Here is an 18917-nt window from a genome sequence, read left to right on the forward strand (position 1 = left end):
ATTTTTGTGTTAATTTTCATATCATTCAGTCGTCAGTCGTGCTTTTCCACGCTAAAACGGAACCTCTTTATAACGCAATTCCGTGCCGGACTATTCTATTGACGTACCGGAAGTTGGTCCTACCGTGGTTTCGTTCCGTAGAAATTCAAAAACAAGATCGACTTTATCCGCTGTAAGTGTATGATGTTTTTACGCTTGATGTTAAAATATTTTTATTTAGATGTTCACCTAACCTAGCGGACGCATTAATTTCCGTAAAATGTTTTTACAATGAAGCGGAACGTGTTTTTTTGAGTGAAGTTTCTTATGTTTATGTCGGCGTTAAAGCGTAGCGACTTTGTTTCGTGTCGGTCTGGCAGATTTAATTGGAGTAAAAATGGTTCGTATTGGCCAAGTATGTTAATACACAAGGGCTGTGTCTCCTGTAGTTGAAGTGTTACACGATAACAAAATGCGCATTTAGGACATGCACTCAAATTAACCTACAGACAGCCAAGCGTGCTCGATGGATGTCGATGGAAGGTCCCGCAATCGCACTTGGGACTGGGACAGTCCCCACTGCCGGGCGCAACTGGACGAGATCTTCTTCCGTCAGAACGACTACATCCAAGCCGGCAGCCAGGAACATAAAGACTTCTGGGCCTTTTTTGACCGCTTCCAGAGGTTCAAGCTAAAGAAAGACATGTGTGGACCTGGTCCAAGCCTTGACGAGGTCCAAGATGGGGGCCGAACGGGGTCTTTGGACCTTCCTGAGGAGTACGACGCCCGCTACCGCATCAACGTGTCTCTGGTGACCCGAGACATCGAGGAGCGTCTCGGGCGATCCCACCCCAACCACAGCAGGCGCGACTCTTCGGCTCCGAACTCTCAAGTGATCTCGGACTTCCGTCTGTCCTTGCTGCATTATTTGGACTTCAGCCAGCGGCAGAGTTTCGGCAAGCTGGCCAAGTTGCAGCGCGAGCAGAAGAACCTGCCCATCTGCCAGTACCGAGAGCGCATCGTGGACCTGGTCCGGCGTCACCCGGTGGTCGTGGTGGCGGGGGACACCGGCTGTGGCAAGTCCACTCAGGTGCCCCAGTATCTCCTCTCGGCCGGGTTCTCGCAGATAGCCTGCACCCAGCCCCGGCGTATCGCCTGCATTTCCCTGGCCAAGAGGGTCAGCTTTGAAAGTCTCAACCAGTATGGCTCAAAGGTCTGTGAGTTACAAACATTGTTTGGATATAAAATTGATTTTTTATTTTTTTTTAATGCTATGCTATGTTATTTGATTAAGGCAGAGTGATTGAGAATACGGTAAATAGCTTGATAGACTATTTTGGCTATCTCTGCCTAGCTAGCTGGCTAGCGATATAACGATAACAGCAACATCACAATATTAAAATTGCCACCATGTCATAATAAGCAGCACATCTGTTAGAAAAGCAAGATTGATTTCAATTTATGCAGTTCCAGCACCTCCTGATGTTTTTTTTTTTTTATGAGCGCAGTTTAATTTTAATTCAGCATGTTTCGTAAGTTAATTGCCTCTCTTATTTTTTTCATTGATTTTTTTTCCCACTACAACAAACCGGTCGCATTTCGTTTATACTCTGTCAACCTGCTGCCATGTTTCTCCAGTAGGGATGTAACGATATCCAAACATCACGATACGATAATAATCACGATATTTTGGGGGCGTTGGCGATCACAATATTGTAAAAAAAATAGATCATACTAAAAAAAAAAAAAAAACAGCACAATATTGTGCTTTTGTACATAACAGCAATGCATATAAACCACCTCCAATCTCTAATAACAATATTGAGGCACTTAATTGCAAATGCAAGAACACATTGATCGCTTCACAAGCAAATTAGGTTCCTCTTCAGCTGACAATTAGCATAGATTTTAAACATAGAAGGCCAAAACATCCCTAATAAAATTCAATTGCACGAATAAACTAGCCACTAAAGGGTGCTAGAACTGCACAAATGGAAATCAACCTGACTTTTTTTGAACCGATGTGTTCCTTTTAAATATTGTGAGCATGACAATGGCGATATTGTGGCAGTTTTAATATCGCGATATCACGATATTGCCCTTATTGTCACATCCTTATTCTCCAGGTGGGCTACCAGATCCGCTTCGAGACCACGCGCACCACCGCCACCAAGCTCATCTTCCTGACCGAGGGCCTCCTGCTGCGGCAGATCCAGCAGGACGAGACGCTGGAGCAGTACCAGGTGCTGATCGTGGACGAGGTGCACGAGCGCCACCTGCACGGCGACTTCCTGCTGGGCGTGCTGCGCTCGCTGCTGGCCGAGCGGCCCGCCGACCTGCGGCTCATCCTCATGTCGGCCACCATCAACATCAAGCTCTTCTCCGACTACTTCGGCGGCGCTCCCGTGCTGCAGGTGCCCGGCAGGCTCTTCCCCATACAGGTAAGCCCACGCGCGCGCGTCAGGCGGACATTTATTGATTTTTTTTGGGTCAACTGCGCGTCCGTCGTCCAGGTGATCTACCAGCCCGTCCCCCCCGAAGAGCAGGCGTCGTCCCGCACGGAGAAGCTGGAGCCGCGCCCGTACCTGCGCATCCTGCAGGCCATCGACCGGCGCTACCCGCCGGAGGAGCGCGGCGACCTGCTGGTCTTCCTGAGCGGCGTGGCCGAGATCGGCGCCATCCAGGAGGCGTGTCAGGTGTACGCCACGCACACGCGCCGCTGGATCGTGTTGCCGCTGCACAGCACGCTCTCGCTGGCCCAGCAGGACAAGGTACTCGCGCTCTTTTCAGTTGGGACATCTGTTTTTTATTTTTGCTTTTCTTTTTTTTTTCTCCTTTTACTTGGCCTTCTGTAATTGTTGTAACTTGTAGGTCTTTGACATAGCGCCCCCTGGTGTGAGGAAGTGTATCATCTCCACCAACATTGCAGAGACCTCAGTCACCATCGATGGCGTGCGCTTTGTCGTCGACTCAGGTAGGCAGAATGCAAAAAAAAAAAAAAAAATACTCACAATTGAGTCAAATAAGTCCCCCACTTAATCACAAAAATCTGTCTGTTTAATCTGGCAATTACATGCAATCTGTTACTGTTTTAGTTTATTATTATTATGTATAATCGTTTGTCGTTTAAAACTGCACACAGTTACTTTCTCATCAATGAAATTCCTGAATTCAACGTAATGAAGAATTTTTATTTTTTTTTATTGTTGATTTTTGCACAGGCAAGGTGAAGGAGATGAGTTTCGACCCGAAGGCCAAGATGCAGCGTCTTCAGGAGTTCTGGATCAGCCGAGCCAGCTCGGAGCAGAGGAAGGGCCGCGCGGGTCGCACGGGTCCCGGCGTGTGCTACCGCCTCTACGCCGAGTCCGACTACGACGCCTTCGCCTCCTACCCCGTGCCGGAAATCCACCGGGTGGCGCTGGACTCGCTGGTTCTGCAGGTGTGCCTCATACTGGCTCTGCTGTCGACTGCAGATTGCAACAACGACAAAAAAAATAAAAATAATCAAATCATATTTTTTAATAGCATTTGCTGTACATTTGTATTTTTAAAGTAGTTGACACCATTTTTAGAATAATGCAAACACATTTAAAAACATAATATATTGAGAAAGAGCAACTGTCATCTCACAATATACATCAATATTCACGCCCAAGATGTACATTAAAAAATGAAACTACGGCCATTGTGTTCTGTAGGCGTAAAAAGCAGGATTAAGGAGGGTTTAACTTTTAATAATCTTCAGAAAAAAAAACTAGACTGAGCTTTGAAATATGCTCACTTCCTGTTTTCATTCTTCTTCTTCTTTCAAATTTAGTGCAAAATTGTATGTCGCCCTCCAGTTATTGACAGTGGAATTACACCCATTAAACCGGACAAAATCAATTCAGGGGAAAAAGTACCCTGAGCTCAGAACTTGACATACAGGGAGGTTTACTGTCTATTTATGATTTGAATTATTAGTATAGTGAAAATATTTTTAAGATGGATGGAATATTTCGGCATCAATTAGACTTAGACTTAGACTTGACTTTATTGATCCCTTTGGGAAATTTACATGTCCAGCATCAATGACAACAGATAATAAAATAAAAAATAATTCAATCAATCAATAAATAAGGTTATTACACCAGAGATTGAATTAATAATAATAATAAAAATAAAAAATACAAATTTAAACAATCAATAAATAAGGTTATTACACCAGAGATTGAATTAATAATAATAATAATAAATAAAAATTCAATCAATCAATAAATAAGGTTATTACACTGGAGATTGAATTAATAAAAAAAATAATAATAATAATAACAAAAACAATTCAATCAATCAATAAATAAGGTTATTACACCAGAGATTGAATTAATAAATAAATGAAAGGGCTACGACGACGTCGGTTCACTCAACTTCCTGTTTGTGCCCGACTGTTTGTTTTCCCCCCGCAGATGAAGAGCATGGGACTCGGTGATCCGCTTTCATTTGTCTTCATCGATCCTCCGCCGGCCGCCAGCATCCAGACCGCCGTGACCTACCTCAAGGAGCAGGGGGCGCTGGACCAGCGGTGCGAGCTGACCACCATCGGCGGCGTGCTGGCCCAGCTTCCTGTAGACGTCGTCATCGGTAGCGACAATCTCGTAAAGCCCCCATAAACATCGAAGGGAGCCCAGTTTTGCCTGTCTTCCCCCCCCCAGGCAAGATGTTGGTGCTGGGCTCCTTGTTCAACCTGGTGGAGCCGGTGCTGACGGTGGCCGCCGCGCTCAGCGTGCAGTCGCCGTTCCTGCGCAGCTCGCAGCGCAACCCCGACTGCGCCACGGCCCGCCAGCCGCTGCACTGCAACCAGGGAGATCCCTTCACGCTGCTCAACACGTTCAACGCGTGGGTGCAGGTCAGCGGGCAAATAGAGCAAACATGCAAGTGTGCCTCGTCAAGCGGATTCGTGCGGCGGGCACGTGGAACGGATCCTTCCGTGATTGTCCACAGGTGAAGGGCGAGAGAGGCGGCGGTTCCAGGAAGTGGTGCCGTCGGCGAGGTCTGGAGGAGCAGCGACTCTACGAGATGGTCAACCTGCGTCGACAATTCGAGGTAAGCGTGTCGTGAACGACAATGACGCGGAAAAATAGATTTGCCCCTTGATTTATGATTTTTGTTGTTGTTGTTGTTTTTGTGTCATCAAGCCAATCTTCATATCATACAGACGACACAAGTTAACGCAAAAATGTCTTTGCAAACTCATTTGCTCCCAATAACGTGCAAATATGTTTTTCTTTTTATGTTTTAAGTGTCCCAAAGACGTATTTATAAGTTTCATTTTTTTTTTTTTATGCTAGAGCATACAGAAGGCTTTGATGCAGCCTCTCAACTGCAAAGAACGGTTGCAGAAATGGTAGTTATTACACAAACGGCCAGCAGGTGACAGCAGAGCAAAGGAGATCAACTAGGGCCATCTAGAAAAAAAAGCTAAAAAAATTACTTACAATTTTGAATAGATTTTGAAAACTGATGAAATTTAGCTCTCTTCTAATGCTAATTGCTGCAAAACGGAAACAGATAGAAACATACTTTTTTTTTCCTGATGAAAGAAGAGACTTTCATCTTTCTTTTGATAGGTTCTATGCTTTTATAGCAATAGAAGACAATATTCTGTGGGCCTTGCAAAATCGGTCAAAATTCAGTAAAACGGCCGGGAGCGAACGGGATTGCGCAATGTGAAAATGGCGGCGAGTGAATGAGTTAAAATTGGCTTGCTCATCTGAAACATTTAAGTGTGATCAATCAGCAAACTATCAGACAAGGGGAGAAAATATTTTTTTCACCGTGCCTCCGCTTCGACTCGCCCGTTTACGTCATCCGGCTCCTTCCGGCCAACAGGCGCTGCTGAGGAGCCACGGCCTGCTGGAGGCGGAGGCCAACGCCGCCGCCGACGACCGCGGCGACCGGCAGCAGCGGCGCGAGCGCTTGACGGAGAGGAGGAAGCTTCATCAGATGAAGAGAGAACACGAGCAGCAGGAGGGCACCAAACGCAAAGTCCTCAAAATGGAAGAGGGCCAGGACGGGGAGCTCTCATCCGGATCCGACACGGAGGACGCGAGACGGGGAAGGAGCAGGAAGAAGAAGGACGAGGACGCCGCCCATGTGGACATCCAGGTAACAGACCTCCGCCCAGGTCGGACTCATAATAACGAATAACAAAAAGCGATTTGAGTGTCAAATCCAAACGTCATTTTGTTTGGCGGTTCCTCTAACAGGAAGTGAAATTCAAGCTGCGCCACAACGTGTCGGAGCTGCAGGACGCCGTCGACGCCAGCCAGGATTTGTCGTCCCGCCAGCAAGCGCTCCTCAAGCTTCTTCTCTGCCGGGGCCTTTACCCGCAGCTGGCCCTGCCCGACGAGCACAACGGCACCCGCAAGGACACCGAGCAGGTCCAGACCTACCGTCGCGCCGCCATCTTGTTTGTGGGTTTTTCTTTTGTTTTTAACGTTGTCGTTTGACTGGTACGGCGCAGGTGTTCCATACGAAGAATAAGCAGGGAATCATAATCCATCCCACGAGCGTGTTTGCCAGCGACCCCGAGGTGTTGCATGTGCGGGATGACGTCCGGGATACGGGTAAGATTCATAAACACGGGTGTCAAAAAAAAAAAAAAAAAAAAGCCCACACAACTGCATAAGATGTGTCAAATCAACATCGCAATGTCGTAGTAGTTGCACTTGGCAAATTTTGTTGGATTAATTCATGGTTCACTTTCCTTTGTTTTTGTGCATAAGCTGAACCTCTGAGACCAAACATTATTATCTTAATTTATTGCTTGTTTTTGTTTAAAAAAAAAAACTTCGAAAGAACACCTTAAAAAAAATGCATATTAACTCATTTGCTCCCAAAAACGTGTAACTACGTTCTATTTTAAATGTATTAAGTGTCCCAAAGACGTATTTAGACGTTTTTTTTTTGTTTTGTTTTTTTATGCTAGAAGACCCTACATTAGGCTTTGATGCAGCTTCTCAACTGCAGAGAATGGGTGAAAAAAATGGTAGTAATTACAAAAACGGCCAACAGGTGGCAGCAGAGTATAAGAGCTCGACCAGGGCCATGTTGCAACAAGCGGTTTTCCCCACATTTCTCGGCAGATATTCTAATGCTAATTGCTGCAAAACTGAAACAGATAGAAATGTACTTATTTTTCCGAATGAAAAATGAGACATTAATCTTTCTTTTGGTCGGTTCCATGTTTTGATAGCAATAGAACACAATATTCTGTTGGCCTTGTTAAAGCAGTCAAAATCCAGTAAAAGATCCGGAAGCGAAGGGAGTGGCTTCAGTGATAATGGCGGGAGTGAATTGAGTTAAATAGCAATCCATAATATTGATGAGGGGGGTGGGGAAAATCGCAATTAGATTAATTTTTTTTTTTTCTTCTTTCTTAAAATCGCTTAGCCCTACTTTCATAATACAACACTGGTGTCCCATTCAGTTCCATTTGCTTTTCTGAGATTATAAAAGCAAATGATAATAATCATGGATGTCAAAACCTTTTTTTTTTTTGAAAGAGTCCAAATCTTAACGTTGTCTGTTTATGTGCCCCCATTGAAAAAGGACGCGACAGCAGCAAACATCAGCTGCTGGCCTTCGTCACCTTGCTGGAGACCAACAGGCCGTATTTGTCCAACTGCGTGCGCGTTCCTGCACTGCAGGTTAGTTCTCAAGTTCCACACAACATTTAGGGCACCCTGAACTGGTTGCCAGCCAATCGCATTTTATTGCTATTTGTTTTATTTGATGAATTAATGTATTTATTTTGTGTTAGTGATTAAATGTATTGATATTTAGATTTAGACTTAGACTTGACTTTATTGATCCCTCTGGGAAATTGACATGTCCAGCAGCAATGAGAACAGAAAATAAAATAAAAAAAATAATTCAATCAATCGCTAAATAAGGTTATTAGACCAGAGATTGAATTAATAATAATACTAAAAATAAAAAGTTCTTTATTTTGTGTCATTTTACCGCTCTTTGTTTTTTGACAAATTTTCATCATTTTGTATGCAGCAGCGGTTGTCGATTCTAATCCTCTAATTTTGCAAACAATTTGCCAATCACGTGGAAATTCCATGGCCAGGCTTTGCTGCTGGTGGCCAACTCTCTGGACAGCAACGCCGACTGCTCCCGCCTGGTGGTGGACGGCTGGTTGGAGCTGCAGCTGAAGGTGCCCGAGGAAGCCCTCAGGGCGCTGTCCACGGCGCTCGGCCTCCGGGCCGAGTGGGAGCGCCTCCTGCAGGCCCAGCTGGGGAAAACTCCCGCCGCCGAGGTGTCCCGGAAGGCCATGCGCAAGCTAAGCGAGCGCCTGGTCCGCTTCCTGCTGTACACCGAGGTGCAGTCGTCTCCCAAAATTCTCCTTTTTCTCAGATAGATTTTCGTTTTTGTAGCAATCCTTCCTGTTCTCATCTTCAGACCAGCTACACGCTGCAGCGTCTCTCCGCCCTCCACGCTCAGAACCTTTACGTCGGACCCCGGGCCGAGTCGGATCTTTCCCTCGGCGCCGGTCTCACGCCGCTGTTCCCGGGCGCCGAGGCCAAACCGGACCCTGTCAAGGGAGGACTGCGCGTCACCAATTTCTTCACCTACAACTGTCTGACCGTAAGTTACACATTTGCGCTCGTCTTGTGCTAATTCACAGAAATTGACTTTTTATTTTCCCATTGCATGACAAGGATTCCAGGGACCTGTACAGCGAGTGCCTGAGGACATTCTGGAACTGTCCCAACTGCGAGCTCTACATGCCGCTGACGCCTCTGGAGCGTCTGCAGCACGAGACCACCTGCAGGCCGGCGGGGGAACAACAGGAGCAGGACGAAGGTGGGCGGGGCCGCATTCGACCACTTCCTGGTTTCAACTCAAAACGAACGTATTCGCACCAGATTATCGTATGCGCATATTTTAGTATCTACTGAAGATGACATCACAGTTGCTCAGGTCCCAGGTAACAACCAATCACAGCTCAGCTTCAGAAAGCAGGTGAGCTGTGATTGGTTGTCACCTGGGACCTGAGCAACTGTGATGTCATCTTTACTCGGCAGCAAGTGGCAAAATGGTCGACCCGCAAGATGGATAAAAAGGGCTGGCTTTTGCTTCATAACTCATATTCCACAAAAGTAATATTCATCAGAATGTCATGTTTAGACTAGTGAGGTCACACATAACATATTATCAAATTTTTTTTTATTTTATTTATTTTTTTGACTTTCCCTTTACCAAATATTCTATATGTAGTTGACAAATAAAATAATTATTTTTTGATGATTAGAATGGTGTTTTTATTTACTAAATCAAGATATTTCTTAAAAAGGACAATTTAGAGTGCAATATTTTTGCTCAGTTTTTTTTTTTTAAATCTCCCTTTAGTGCTATGTACTTCAATATTATTTAGTGTGTTTTGTGTTTTCTCATTAGGGGCGGATGATGTGGTGAAGCCAAGCTCCTCCTCGTCCAGCCTGTGCCGAATCTACCACTGCGACGTTTGCGACCAAGACCTGACGCTGACGTCCACGGACATCCTCAAGCACAAAAGGCAGCACATGTGCTCTGCTAAGTAACTCGTTTGGCTTCTTGCTTGCTTGCAAAAAAACAAAAAAAGCAACCACGGTGTCATCGAGGTGAAGAAATGAACTTCAAGCGTTTAAAATATAGAGTGAGGGTTTAATAATGATACAAACCCACGATATGTAACACCTTCAAAGCAGCACATTGGCACAAAGTCAGAAGTAAGACAGCACGGAAGATAAAAAAAAAAAAAAATTTGCCTCAAGGGAGAAAAACCCCCAAAAAGAATCTCAATAAATATCGCGATAAATAAATCATAAAACGGATCATATCTCATTAATTACTTTGAAACTCAAAATAATAATAATCATAAATACATTTGGAAATATGCACATTGGCAGAAAATGAAATAAGGTCAACAGTACTGAATACAGAGTTACTCAGGTAAATCATAAGGTATTGATTACTCAAATCAAAAGGCACATTTATTAAGATGTAAGAACGGGCGAGGTGGGGGGGGGGTCGGCGAGAGTGTGTGGACAGGAACGCCATCTTACGTGTGTCAAGCGGAAGTAACAAACGTGTGTGTGTGTGCGCGCGCGTGTGCACAATGGCTTCTTTTTTTTTTAACGGCTTTGGTCCATCTGCGTTTTCAAGTCAGCCAGTGGACGTGTGTGCGTGTGCGCGTGTCTGTTGGGGGGGGGAGCGGTGGAATGGCAGTTTTGTTTCCTGGAGCAAACGATTTGTGATTTTCTGTTGCTGTTGTTGTGGTGATGAATTTATGACACTCCACCAACCGACGGCTTTCGACTCGTTCCGATCGGACCCAAATGTGGATGCGTTACATTTTCGGTCGGGAGAGACGGAGGAACTTTCCGGACCCATCTCAGCTCACACTTTTCATTGTCATGATGCAGAAATAAGACATAAAAGAAGATTAAAAAAAAAAAAAAAAAAAGCACAGTGGCTATATTTACGTGACTGTCATTTTCCAAAGACCTCCTCATTATCCTTCCACCATTTTTACATAACTTTTAAAGTTGCCTATTTCAACCCAAAGTTGTAATGTCATATGATAACAAATTCATATTTTTAGAGCAAAGGGAGATGTAAAGTCTTCCGTTTTCACTCAGGAAAATGCACTATATAAATACAGGTTTTTTGGGGTTTTTTTTTACCCATGAACTCCTTCTCAAACGACACCTCTGGGCTTCTGTTAATGTGTGGTGGTGATTTTTTCCCAACGATGTTGCCATTTTGTGGCGCGTGAACGAGGTTGTAAAGTAGTTTGGTACTGCTGGCATTTTATTCCGCAAAATTCTAGGCCGCAAAAGCCCGTTTTTCAGTCCCACTTGGTGAAAATGTGCCTCGACACAAGTGCATGTCAATAGAGTGGAAAACATCATTTATTACTGTAGTTCAAATGGAATTATCAAAAAGTGAAATTTGTACAATATATTATATAGGCTTCACTATACACAGTTGTAGTTATTCCCAGAACTTGAAGAATCTAAAAAAATATTACACAACAGGTATATTTCAAATCATGTTTGCCATAGCTCAGAAAATAGGTAGAAAATAAATGTTATCATGTTTATTATTACATTTGTGTACAAATTTCACTTTGAACTTTGAAATTGAAATACTGAAAGGAATTAAGTTTATTATGATAATATTCCAATGTATTTACATGCACCTATATATATATATATATATATATATATATATATATATATATATATATATATATGGCCACGTGAATATAAAGTGTAACTGTGGCAGTGGAGGGGGGAAAAAAACCAAACCATGAGTGGGAGCGTGACTTTCAAGTAGCAGCTTGTATGTCTCTCAAAGCTCGCATGAAGCCGCCATTTGCTGCTCAGCGGGCCGCTTTATTAGGTACGCCTCGAGAATCAAATGAAATGCCAAATACAAACATTACGTGTTTATTATTATTATTATCCATCCATCCATTTTCTTTACCGCTCGCTCCTCACAAGGGTCGCGGGGGGTGCTGGAGCCTATCCCAGCTGACTTCGGGCAGTAGACGGGGTACACCCTCAACTGGTTGCCAGCCAATCGCAGGGCATTATTATTATTATGATGTTCTTTATTATTATTGTAACTTTAGCCGCTAGTTGTAGCAGCTATTCCCGACCAAGTGTGCCAATTTCACTTATAGGTCCAAAAATGTGTATTTTATTCTCCAATTAGTATATCTTTGTTCTTCTCTTTACAATTCATAAAGTACAATCATAGATTTGTGTTCAAGTATAAATCTCACACTTGGTCAATAAATTTGTGAGTAAACTGAGACGAGATTTGCAAATTCTTCTTTTGGGGAGAACCGATCGTTCCTCGTTCACTGAAAAACTCTTTATTAAAGCTAGAGCAATAAAAGTATGACTTTGACGCCATCTTGGTGCTAAGGATCTATGTTAAAGTGAGCTGAAGAGTTTCATTTAGACAAAAGCGTCGCCATCTTGTCTTCTCAATATTATTGGGGGCATTATCCACGCAGATTATTTTAATTTTTTTATTCTATTGGCGGCAGGGGTCGTTCCTGCTCCCCCATATAACGTTTTTTTTGCTTCATATTGTGTGGGAAGCACTGCTTGATAGACTTGATCTGATTGGATTCTGTTGGCGTAGCTAATGTCGCGGCCCCTTCCGATTGGTCACAATAACACACGACACTTTCCTCACGTCACGTACAAAAATACTCTTTAAATACATTGTTCATTGCACTTTTTTTTCCCATCTTTTGGGTGGACGCATTGACACGTCCACGGATTAGGTTAGTCGGGTTTCTTTGGGCCGGGGTGGCGACTCAATGGGAGGATGTGACAGTGTTTTAATACGCGTTCGTTATCGTCTAGTGTTTCTCATTGCAACTTTTCCCTTATTAATAATTGTCCTCATGCATTTGTTGATATTTTCACCAAGGCTCGCTCGCTTTATTTTTGCCCCGCTGTGAGGTAAATTCGGAGGTAAAGGGCAACAACGTCTGTCGGTGCTACACGAGTTAACACCAAACCCCTCAAGGACCTCCTGTGAGTGTGTGTGCCATTGGGGTGGGGACTCATTGTCACATTTAATCAAATATACCAATTACAGACACTCCCCGACTTAGGAACATTTGAACAATTCCATGTTAGTTATTATTTTTTAAATTCTTCTGCAAGCCTGACTTTTGCATGACACCTTCAGTGTAGTACCACGTTTTACCACAACCTGTGTCGGGCAGTACTGAGGCGAGGCGAGGCGAGGATGGGGTCTCCTAATGTGTGACCAATGTTACCAGTCTATCCATCTATCCATCTTCTAGCGCTTATCTGAGGTCGTGCCGCAGGGCCGGCGGGATCCCAAGGCGTTCCCAGGCCAGCCGAGAGACATAGTCTCTCCAGCGTGTCCTGGGTCGTCCCCGGGGCCCCTCGCCCGGTGGGACATGCCCGGAACACCTCTCCAGGGAGGCGTCCTGGAGGCATCCGAACCAGATGCCTGAGCCACCTCAGCTGGCTCCTCTCGACGCGGAGGAGCAGCAGCTCGACTCTGAGTCCCTCCCGGATGACCGAGCTTCTTACTAAGGGAGAACCCGGACACCCTGCGGAGGAAACTCATTTCGGCCGCTTGTGTCCGGGATCTTGTTCTTTGGGTCATCACCCACAGCCCGTGAACATAGGTGAGGGTCGGAATGTAGATCGACAGGTAAATCGAAAGCTTTGCCTTTTGGCTCAGCTCTTTCTTCACCACGACGGACCGATACAGAGTCCGCATCACTGCAGACGCTGCACCGATCCGCCTGTCGATCTCTCGCCCCATCCTGCCCTCACTCGTGAACAACACGGCAAGAGACTTGAACTCCTCCCCTTGGGGGAGGATCTCATCCCCGACCCGAAGACGGCACTCCACCCTTTTCCGACTGAAGGCCATGGTCTCGGATTTGGAGGTGCTGATCTTCATCCCAACCGCTTCAACACTCAGCTGCGAACCGCTCCAGTGAGAGTTAGAGATCGCGGCTGGATGAAGCCAACAGCACCACATCATCTGCATCATCTGTTACCGGTCTATTTGGATAATTTCTTCAGATTCAACTCAACTCAACTCAACTCAACTTTACTTATAAAGCGCTTTAAGAACAGGCGTTGCTAATTGGTGGGGGTGAGATTTTTGTAGTATGAAATGTGTGACCTAGTACGGTAAAGGTTACTGAAACTGACATAATGCTTTTAACAAGCGCTAATTACATAGTGACAATTAAATTAAAAAAAAATGGCAAAAATAATATGAACAGTCACTTGTTCATAAATTGGGGAGTGTCTGTAAAAAATAAAAAAAAATAAAAAAAATAAAGAAAGCTTTTTTTCTCTCTCAAAACGGACATTTCAAAACAGCATACACGTTACCCACCCTCGTCCTTGTGTTAAGTCTCGCTTTCGCCAACTGGAAATCGGTGTAGATCCACAATGAAAGGCTCCATGAAAGGTGGTCTGAGTGCGATGCACCCCCGCAGTCCAAGAAGGCCCCCCGGGTTGAAAAGAGAAAGAGCGGAATGCAGTGGAAGGCTGTGGGGGACTTCGGAGGGTCACGTCGACGGGACCCCCCCACCATCGCTTCCCGCCCCGAGCCTGGTCTCATCGGACCGCCTTGTGCTTTCCCCCGCAGCAGCCACACCGCTCGCCGCAACGCAGGCAGGCGCGCAAAGGCAGGTAGCAGCACATGCAGGGCACGAAGAGCGACAGGGCCACGAGAGCCAGCCAGCGGGCGCAACACAAGGGGTGCGGGTGGCCCCCCATGGAGTCGTCGCACGAGCACGGCTCCCAGAACTCGCCCTCGGAGTCCGACATGCAGTGGTAGAGCAGGCTCTCGGCGCACCAGACGCAGGTCCACTGGCGCAGGCAGTGCAGGGCTGGGTCCGGGGCGTCCCTGCAGCGGCCCCGGCCGTTCTCCGAGGCGCTGAACACCGAGCGGCAGTACACGCAGCGGGACGAGCACGAGGATGACTGCTGCGGGCACGGGCTGTCGTCATCGGGGGAGATGGCGCCCGGGTCCCCGCAGGCCCCGCCGCCGCCTCTCTTACGGGTCCGTGAGCGGGGAGGGGCCAGGGAGGTGTGTATGCAGCAGGGCGAGGGGGAACCTTTGCCGGTCTCCTGGGGGGAGCCGGCCCCTGAGGACACGCCGGACACAGCGTTGGGGATGGACATGGGTGAGGAGGAGGACAGACGCTGGGCCGCTTTGCTGTCCAGACTCACTGTGACGTCGCAGCCACCCGTGCCCATCCCGGACATCTCCTTCTCAAAACGGACCACGCACAGCTCGGACTTGTCCTGCATGCTCCCTCCGCTACCTACAACCACGCCTCCGGTCAGCCCCCCAACCATAGTCCTGGTGGCCCCCGCTCGTCGGTAGTCTTCATATCCTCTGGACCCCCACAGGTCCTTGCAGGGATCCACGCTGCGCAGGTCCCCCTCCTCCAGCAGGGAAATGGTGGGCGAGAGTGGGGACAGAGGCGACGACGCCGGCGGACCCATGGGAGGGGACGGTGGCGCTGGAGGCGGTGGCGGCGGGGATGGGGGATTCAAGGCGGCGGTCATTTGCGAGGGCTGGTGTTGCCCCGGCCTGGCGTGGATCTGCAGGGATGGTGTAGAGTTACAGTCAGGAAGAGAACAGCCCGCTGCTGTCGGGTTTTATATCACGACTCAATTGGGATCAAATTTCACTTGAGTAGAGGTCACTTTCATCTTCATTTCACTTCCTGTAGGACCGCAATAAATGCAGCACTTTCAGGTGTAGAATTACCCCACTAACCCTAAAAGGGAATCCTTTCCATACCCAACTTTACAGTACAGATCAATCCTGACTGTACTGATTTTTACACCCTTTTTTATGCACCAAACCTTTTGATCCAGGGAGAAATTCCAAGGACCCTGTCATAATCCTCATAACAAATAAACTTAAGTACACCCCTTTTCATGACCTCTTTAATTGGAAAGGGCGTAACCAAATTCAACTGAATACTGCATTACCTCATTATTGCATCCTGACACCAACTCAGGATTCACCCTTTTGAACGGAACTAAACAGGACCACTTAGTAGAACCCAACACTCAAAGCTCTGTACTACCTGGGCAGGTGTCTGTGTGGTTGCGCCGGATGTGAAAGCAAACTCCTCGGTCCGCACGAAGCAGGTGGAGGACGACTCGCTGGTCACAATGGTGATGGGCTTGGGGAGCATCTCCTTCCTGCTGTTGGACGATGACTCGCTGCCTGTGTGGGACTGGCAGAGGTCGCACATCATCCTGCGATTCAACACTATTCAAAATCTTAGGGTGGGGGGGGGGTGTTCTATAGCCAGTCACTGGGGATGGTACTTTAAAATGTTTTACCGTTGTACTTTTTGGAGATACCAGATACAAACAGCTGCCTTGGAGTCTACTAAGGGATTTTTAAAATAGACAAGCTGCACCTCTATTCCATTGTAGTCATCCAATATTTTGTCCTTTTGGTTGCTCCTTTTGTACCTTTGACATTTACAGTTCGGCAACATACTTGTACCTTTTCAGATGTGTAAAAGGTACAAACCATTATCTTAGAGTCCAGTACTTAGACCTACGTGGTACATTGGTGTAGTTATATCAGGGCTGCAGTGGGATCTAGTCCCTGGGGTGATACCCTGAAAAGGTTCGACCCTTTTAATATTAACAGTTTGGAAGCATACCTGTACCTTTTTGGTCCTGGAAAAGGTACAAACAGCGGAGGTCCTTGGGTATACAGTAGCATAAACTACCAGTATACCTTAAAATGAACACCCTTTTGTCATGTTGTCAGGTTCTAATCATGTCCCAGACTGGCTACCTTTTGGAAAAAACTGCGCCCTTTTCGACCTAGAACAGGCACAAACCTTGTAGACTTACGAAGTACATTAGTCTAGGTGTACCAGGTCTAAGGTGTCCAATCCTGTACCAGATGTGTTCACTTCAAAGGTTCTGCTTTTACATCCTTGACTTGACAGGTACAAAACATTTAGTTGGAGTCCACCAGGATACATTAGAATATATCATACCTAAAAATTGATCAAATAAACTGCTGTTTAACTGGATCCAAACCTGTCCTTGATTTGTTACCTCCACAGGGTGTACTTTTGCACCCTTTTGCAGTTGAGGACAACCATCCACTAGGGTACATCAACAAGGATCATACCCAACAATGGACTCTGACTCCTAATTAGTAGGGTCCAAACCTGTCGTTGGGTTGCTACCTTCGAATGTTTGACATTTGCACACTTTGTGTAATGGAACTCTCCTTTTTTTGGACTGGGTACAGGTTCAAACCTACCTTCACGTATTCTACTTTCTATACAATTTTAGGAACATAGTACAAGTACCATTCAAGTAAGCCAGGAACTTTGGAGCACGATGTACTTTAAAGGACATAAATGGATTTGCGTTTGGAACTGGAACCCAAAACTACTTGGCAACTCACAGCTTGCCCGTCATCCTCGGTGTCTGCTTCCTCCGGTGTGGATGAAGAAGGCGAGTCCGAGCCTGAAATGCATCAGAGGAGAGATGTTTTGAGTGGTCCCCCTCCCCCCTTCCCAGCTAAAACTGGAGACTAGAACTTGGCCGGATGCACGCCCACCTCGGTCCAGCTTGTCGATGACGCCCTGCAGACCCTTCTCGAAAGAGATGGCGTCAGCAGGACTCTGGAAGGTCAGACCGAACTTGCGCTCGTCCACCCGCCAGTGATGAAAGATGGGATTCACCTTGTTGTAGACCAGGCCCCTTTGCACAGCACACTCCAGCACCGGCTAAACACACACAGGCACACAAGCTGTCACAATACGGCTGTGTAGCTTCTCATTCATCCAGGACTTTGCAAAAGTTGAATAGAAGCACGAGGAACTGAAGATCGCTTATGGATTTAGGTGTAAAGGAACCTTCAACAACTAAGAAGAGTCCAGTTGACCTCCATTCAACTTTTTGCTCAAAGATAATAACCGCAACCCAGATAAAGAAGTAACTCATCATCATATTGCGCTCACCGCTCGGTCCCGCAGCCTCTCCCCGCGGATGACGTACTCCCTCCGCTTGTGGCTCCGCCCCTTGCATATGACCACGTGACTGAGGCCGCCCCCGCCGAGGGGCACCCAGCCGCCGCTGGAGTCGTCACGTGTCATCACCACCGCTCGAACACGCACGCTGGCAGGGGCGGGAAGAGACGACGTGAGAACGCGACCATGGACTGTAACCAGGCCTTGAGTCATTTTAATCTCAGTTAAAAAAATAATAATAATAATATGCTGATTTTTTTTTTTTTTTTTTTTTTTTTTTTGCCTCGGCTACCAATTTATCTGGTGTGCAACATCGAGGAGTGAAGGCAAGCCAGCACACTGATCTGAATATATGACCGGATAGCCTTTTGAAGCCGCGGGGCTGCCATATTGCTCCTCACAAGAAACGTTTATCGAATTTCGATCCTGTACAGTATCGAATTTGAGACAGGTACTTAGTATAAACAGTTGCGATTTATGGTGTTTTAACTTTGTTATAAACACCTGTTTAAGCTCTCGGTTTGGTCATGTGACATTCACAAGCTGAGCTGTGATTGGTTACCTGAGCCCTTGTGATGTCATTTTTCAGTCGACAGCAAGTTTCAAAATGTGTTTTTCAAGGTACTAATTATACATGAAAAATAATGAAAATATCAAATTTATTATAGGCAAAATATTCATGTTTGACTGCCAAAAATGGCTAAATAAGTCAAGTATCCCTTTAAATTTAAGAAACAAAAAATGTTGGTTCTCTAAAAAAGAAACCAACATAGTCATTCATAAGTGTGTCTTTTGTGTATTCATAATTGTTCTTTAACCAAGCAAAAATAGGTTTTATCCAAAGAATTTTCAGTCGGTTACCAGAGTACCAAAATATTTGTTAGCTGTAGCACGTCTGTTTTCGTAATATCGACCTGTCTATATAGTGCCATAGTTTGCCATTTTTCTTTAATGCAGTTTGAATTTGTAGGTGAGTGGTAGGTAGCTTAATTATTCACCATCTTCACAGGCTCAGATTTAATGATTTTATATTATAGAGGGATGTTTTTCTTTCTTATTTTAAAACATTCAGATTTTTTTTGGGAGGCTGGAGAACATTAATAGCATTTCATTCATTTCAATCGCAATTGAATTGAAGGATGGGGAAAAAAAATACAAGTCGAATTATTTTTCAAAATCGTTCCTATCTAACCTTTCAAAATGAACGACCCAGTCCACTGTATAAAAATGTCCATCATGGAATATGAATGAATGAATGAATGATTCCGAACACAGCCCGTGCATGCGCGCGCATCCGCGACGTTCAAGTGCGAGGTGAGAAAATGGGAAAAAAAACACAAGAGGGAAGAAT

General features: G+C 45.7%; 2 protein-coding genes across 3 annotated transcripts in view; one reads left to right on the top strand and one right to left on the bottom strand.

Moving 5' to 3' along the window:
- Positions 1–77: 77 nt before the first annotated feature.
- Positions 78–9660, top strand: dhx34 (DEAH (Asp-Glu-Ala-His) box polypeptide 34). Of its 2 annotated transcripts, XM_077542206.1 has the most exons (17): positions 78–172; positions 489–1192; positions 2106–2420; positions 2493–2750; positions 2851–2953; positions 3201–3418; positions 4425–4599; positions 4671–4864; positions 4960–5061; positions 5848–6123; positions 6225–6398; positions 6482–6584; positions 7570–7667; positions 8096–8347; positions 8428–8613; positions 8688–8832; positions 9427–9660. In XM_077542206.1, exons 2-17 carry the CDS (start codon positions 506–508, stop codon positions 9567–9569), a joined length of 3429 nt encoding a protein of 1142 aa, XP_077398332.1. In that variant the 5' UTR covers positions 78–172; positions 489–505; the 3' UTR covers positions 9570–9660. The 2 variants fall into 2 exon arrangements, with proteins under 2 accessions (XP_077398332.1, XP_077398330.1); XM_077542204.1 differs by having other exon boundaries at positions 78–1192.
- Positions 8029–18917, bottom strand: part of spred3 (sprouty related EVH1 domain containing 3) — a 12067-nt gene continuing 1178 nt past the window's right edge. Inside the window, exons 2-7 of the mRNA XM_077542208.1 lie at positions 17558–17714; positions 17155–17323; positions 16999–17060; positions 15641–15793; positions 13927–15146; positions 8029–8560 (exon numbers count right to left, since the gene is read on the bottom strand). Of these exons, the coding sequence (XP_077398334.1) occupies positions 14151–15146; positions 15641–15793; positions 16999–17060; positions 17155–17323; positions 17558–17714 (1537 nt within the window). The 3' untranslated portion in view covers positions 8029–8560; positions 13927–14150. The remainder of the gene's footprint in view (positions 8561–13926; positions 15147–15640; positions 15794–16998; positions 17061–17154; positions 17324–17557; positions 17715–18917) is intronic.

Source organism: Festucalex cinctus, chromosome 13, assembly GCF_051991245.1.
Source record: "Festucalex cinctus isolate MCC-2025b chromosome 13, RoL_Fcin_1.0, whole genome shotgun sequence".
Taxonomy (NCBI): domain Eukaryota; kingdom Metazoa; phylum Chordata; class Actinopteri; order Syngnathiformes; family Syngnathidae; genus Festucalex; species Festucalex cinctus.

Excerpts from the sequence above, each read along its gene's own strand:
- dhx34 (XM_077542204.1), top strand. The coding sequence starts at position 506 with ATGGATGTCGATGGAAGGTCCCGCAATCGCACTTGGGACTGGGACAGT. Across the intron at positions 6,399-6,481 it reads CCCGCAAGGACACCGAGCAG|GTGTTCCATACGAAGAATAA; the intron begins GTCCAGACCTAC and ends GGTACGGCGCAG. Across the intron at positions 8,348-8,427 it reads GCTTCCTGCTGTACACCGAG|ACCAGCTACACGCTGCAGCG; the intron begins GTGCAGTCGTCT and ends TCTCATCTTCAG.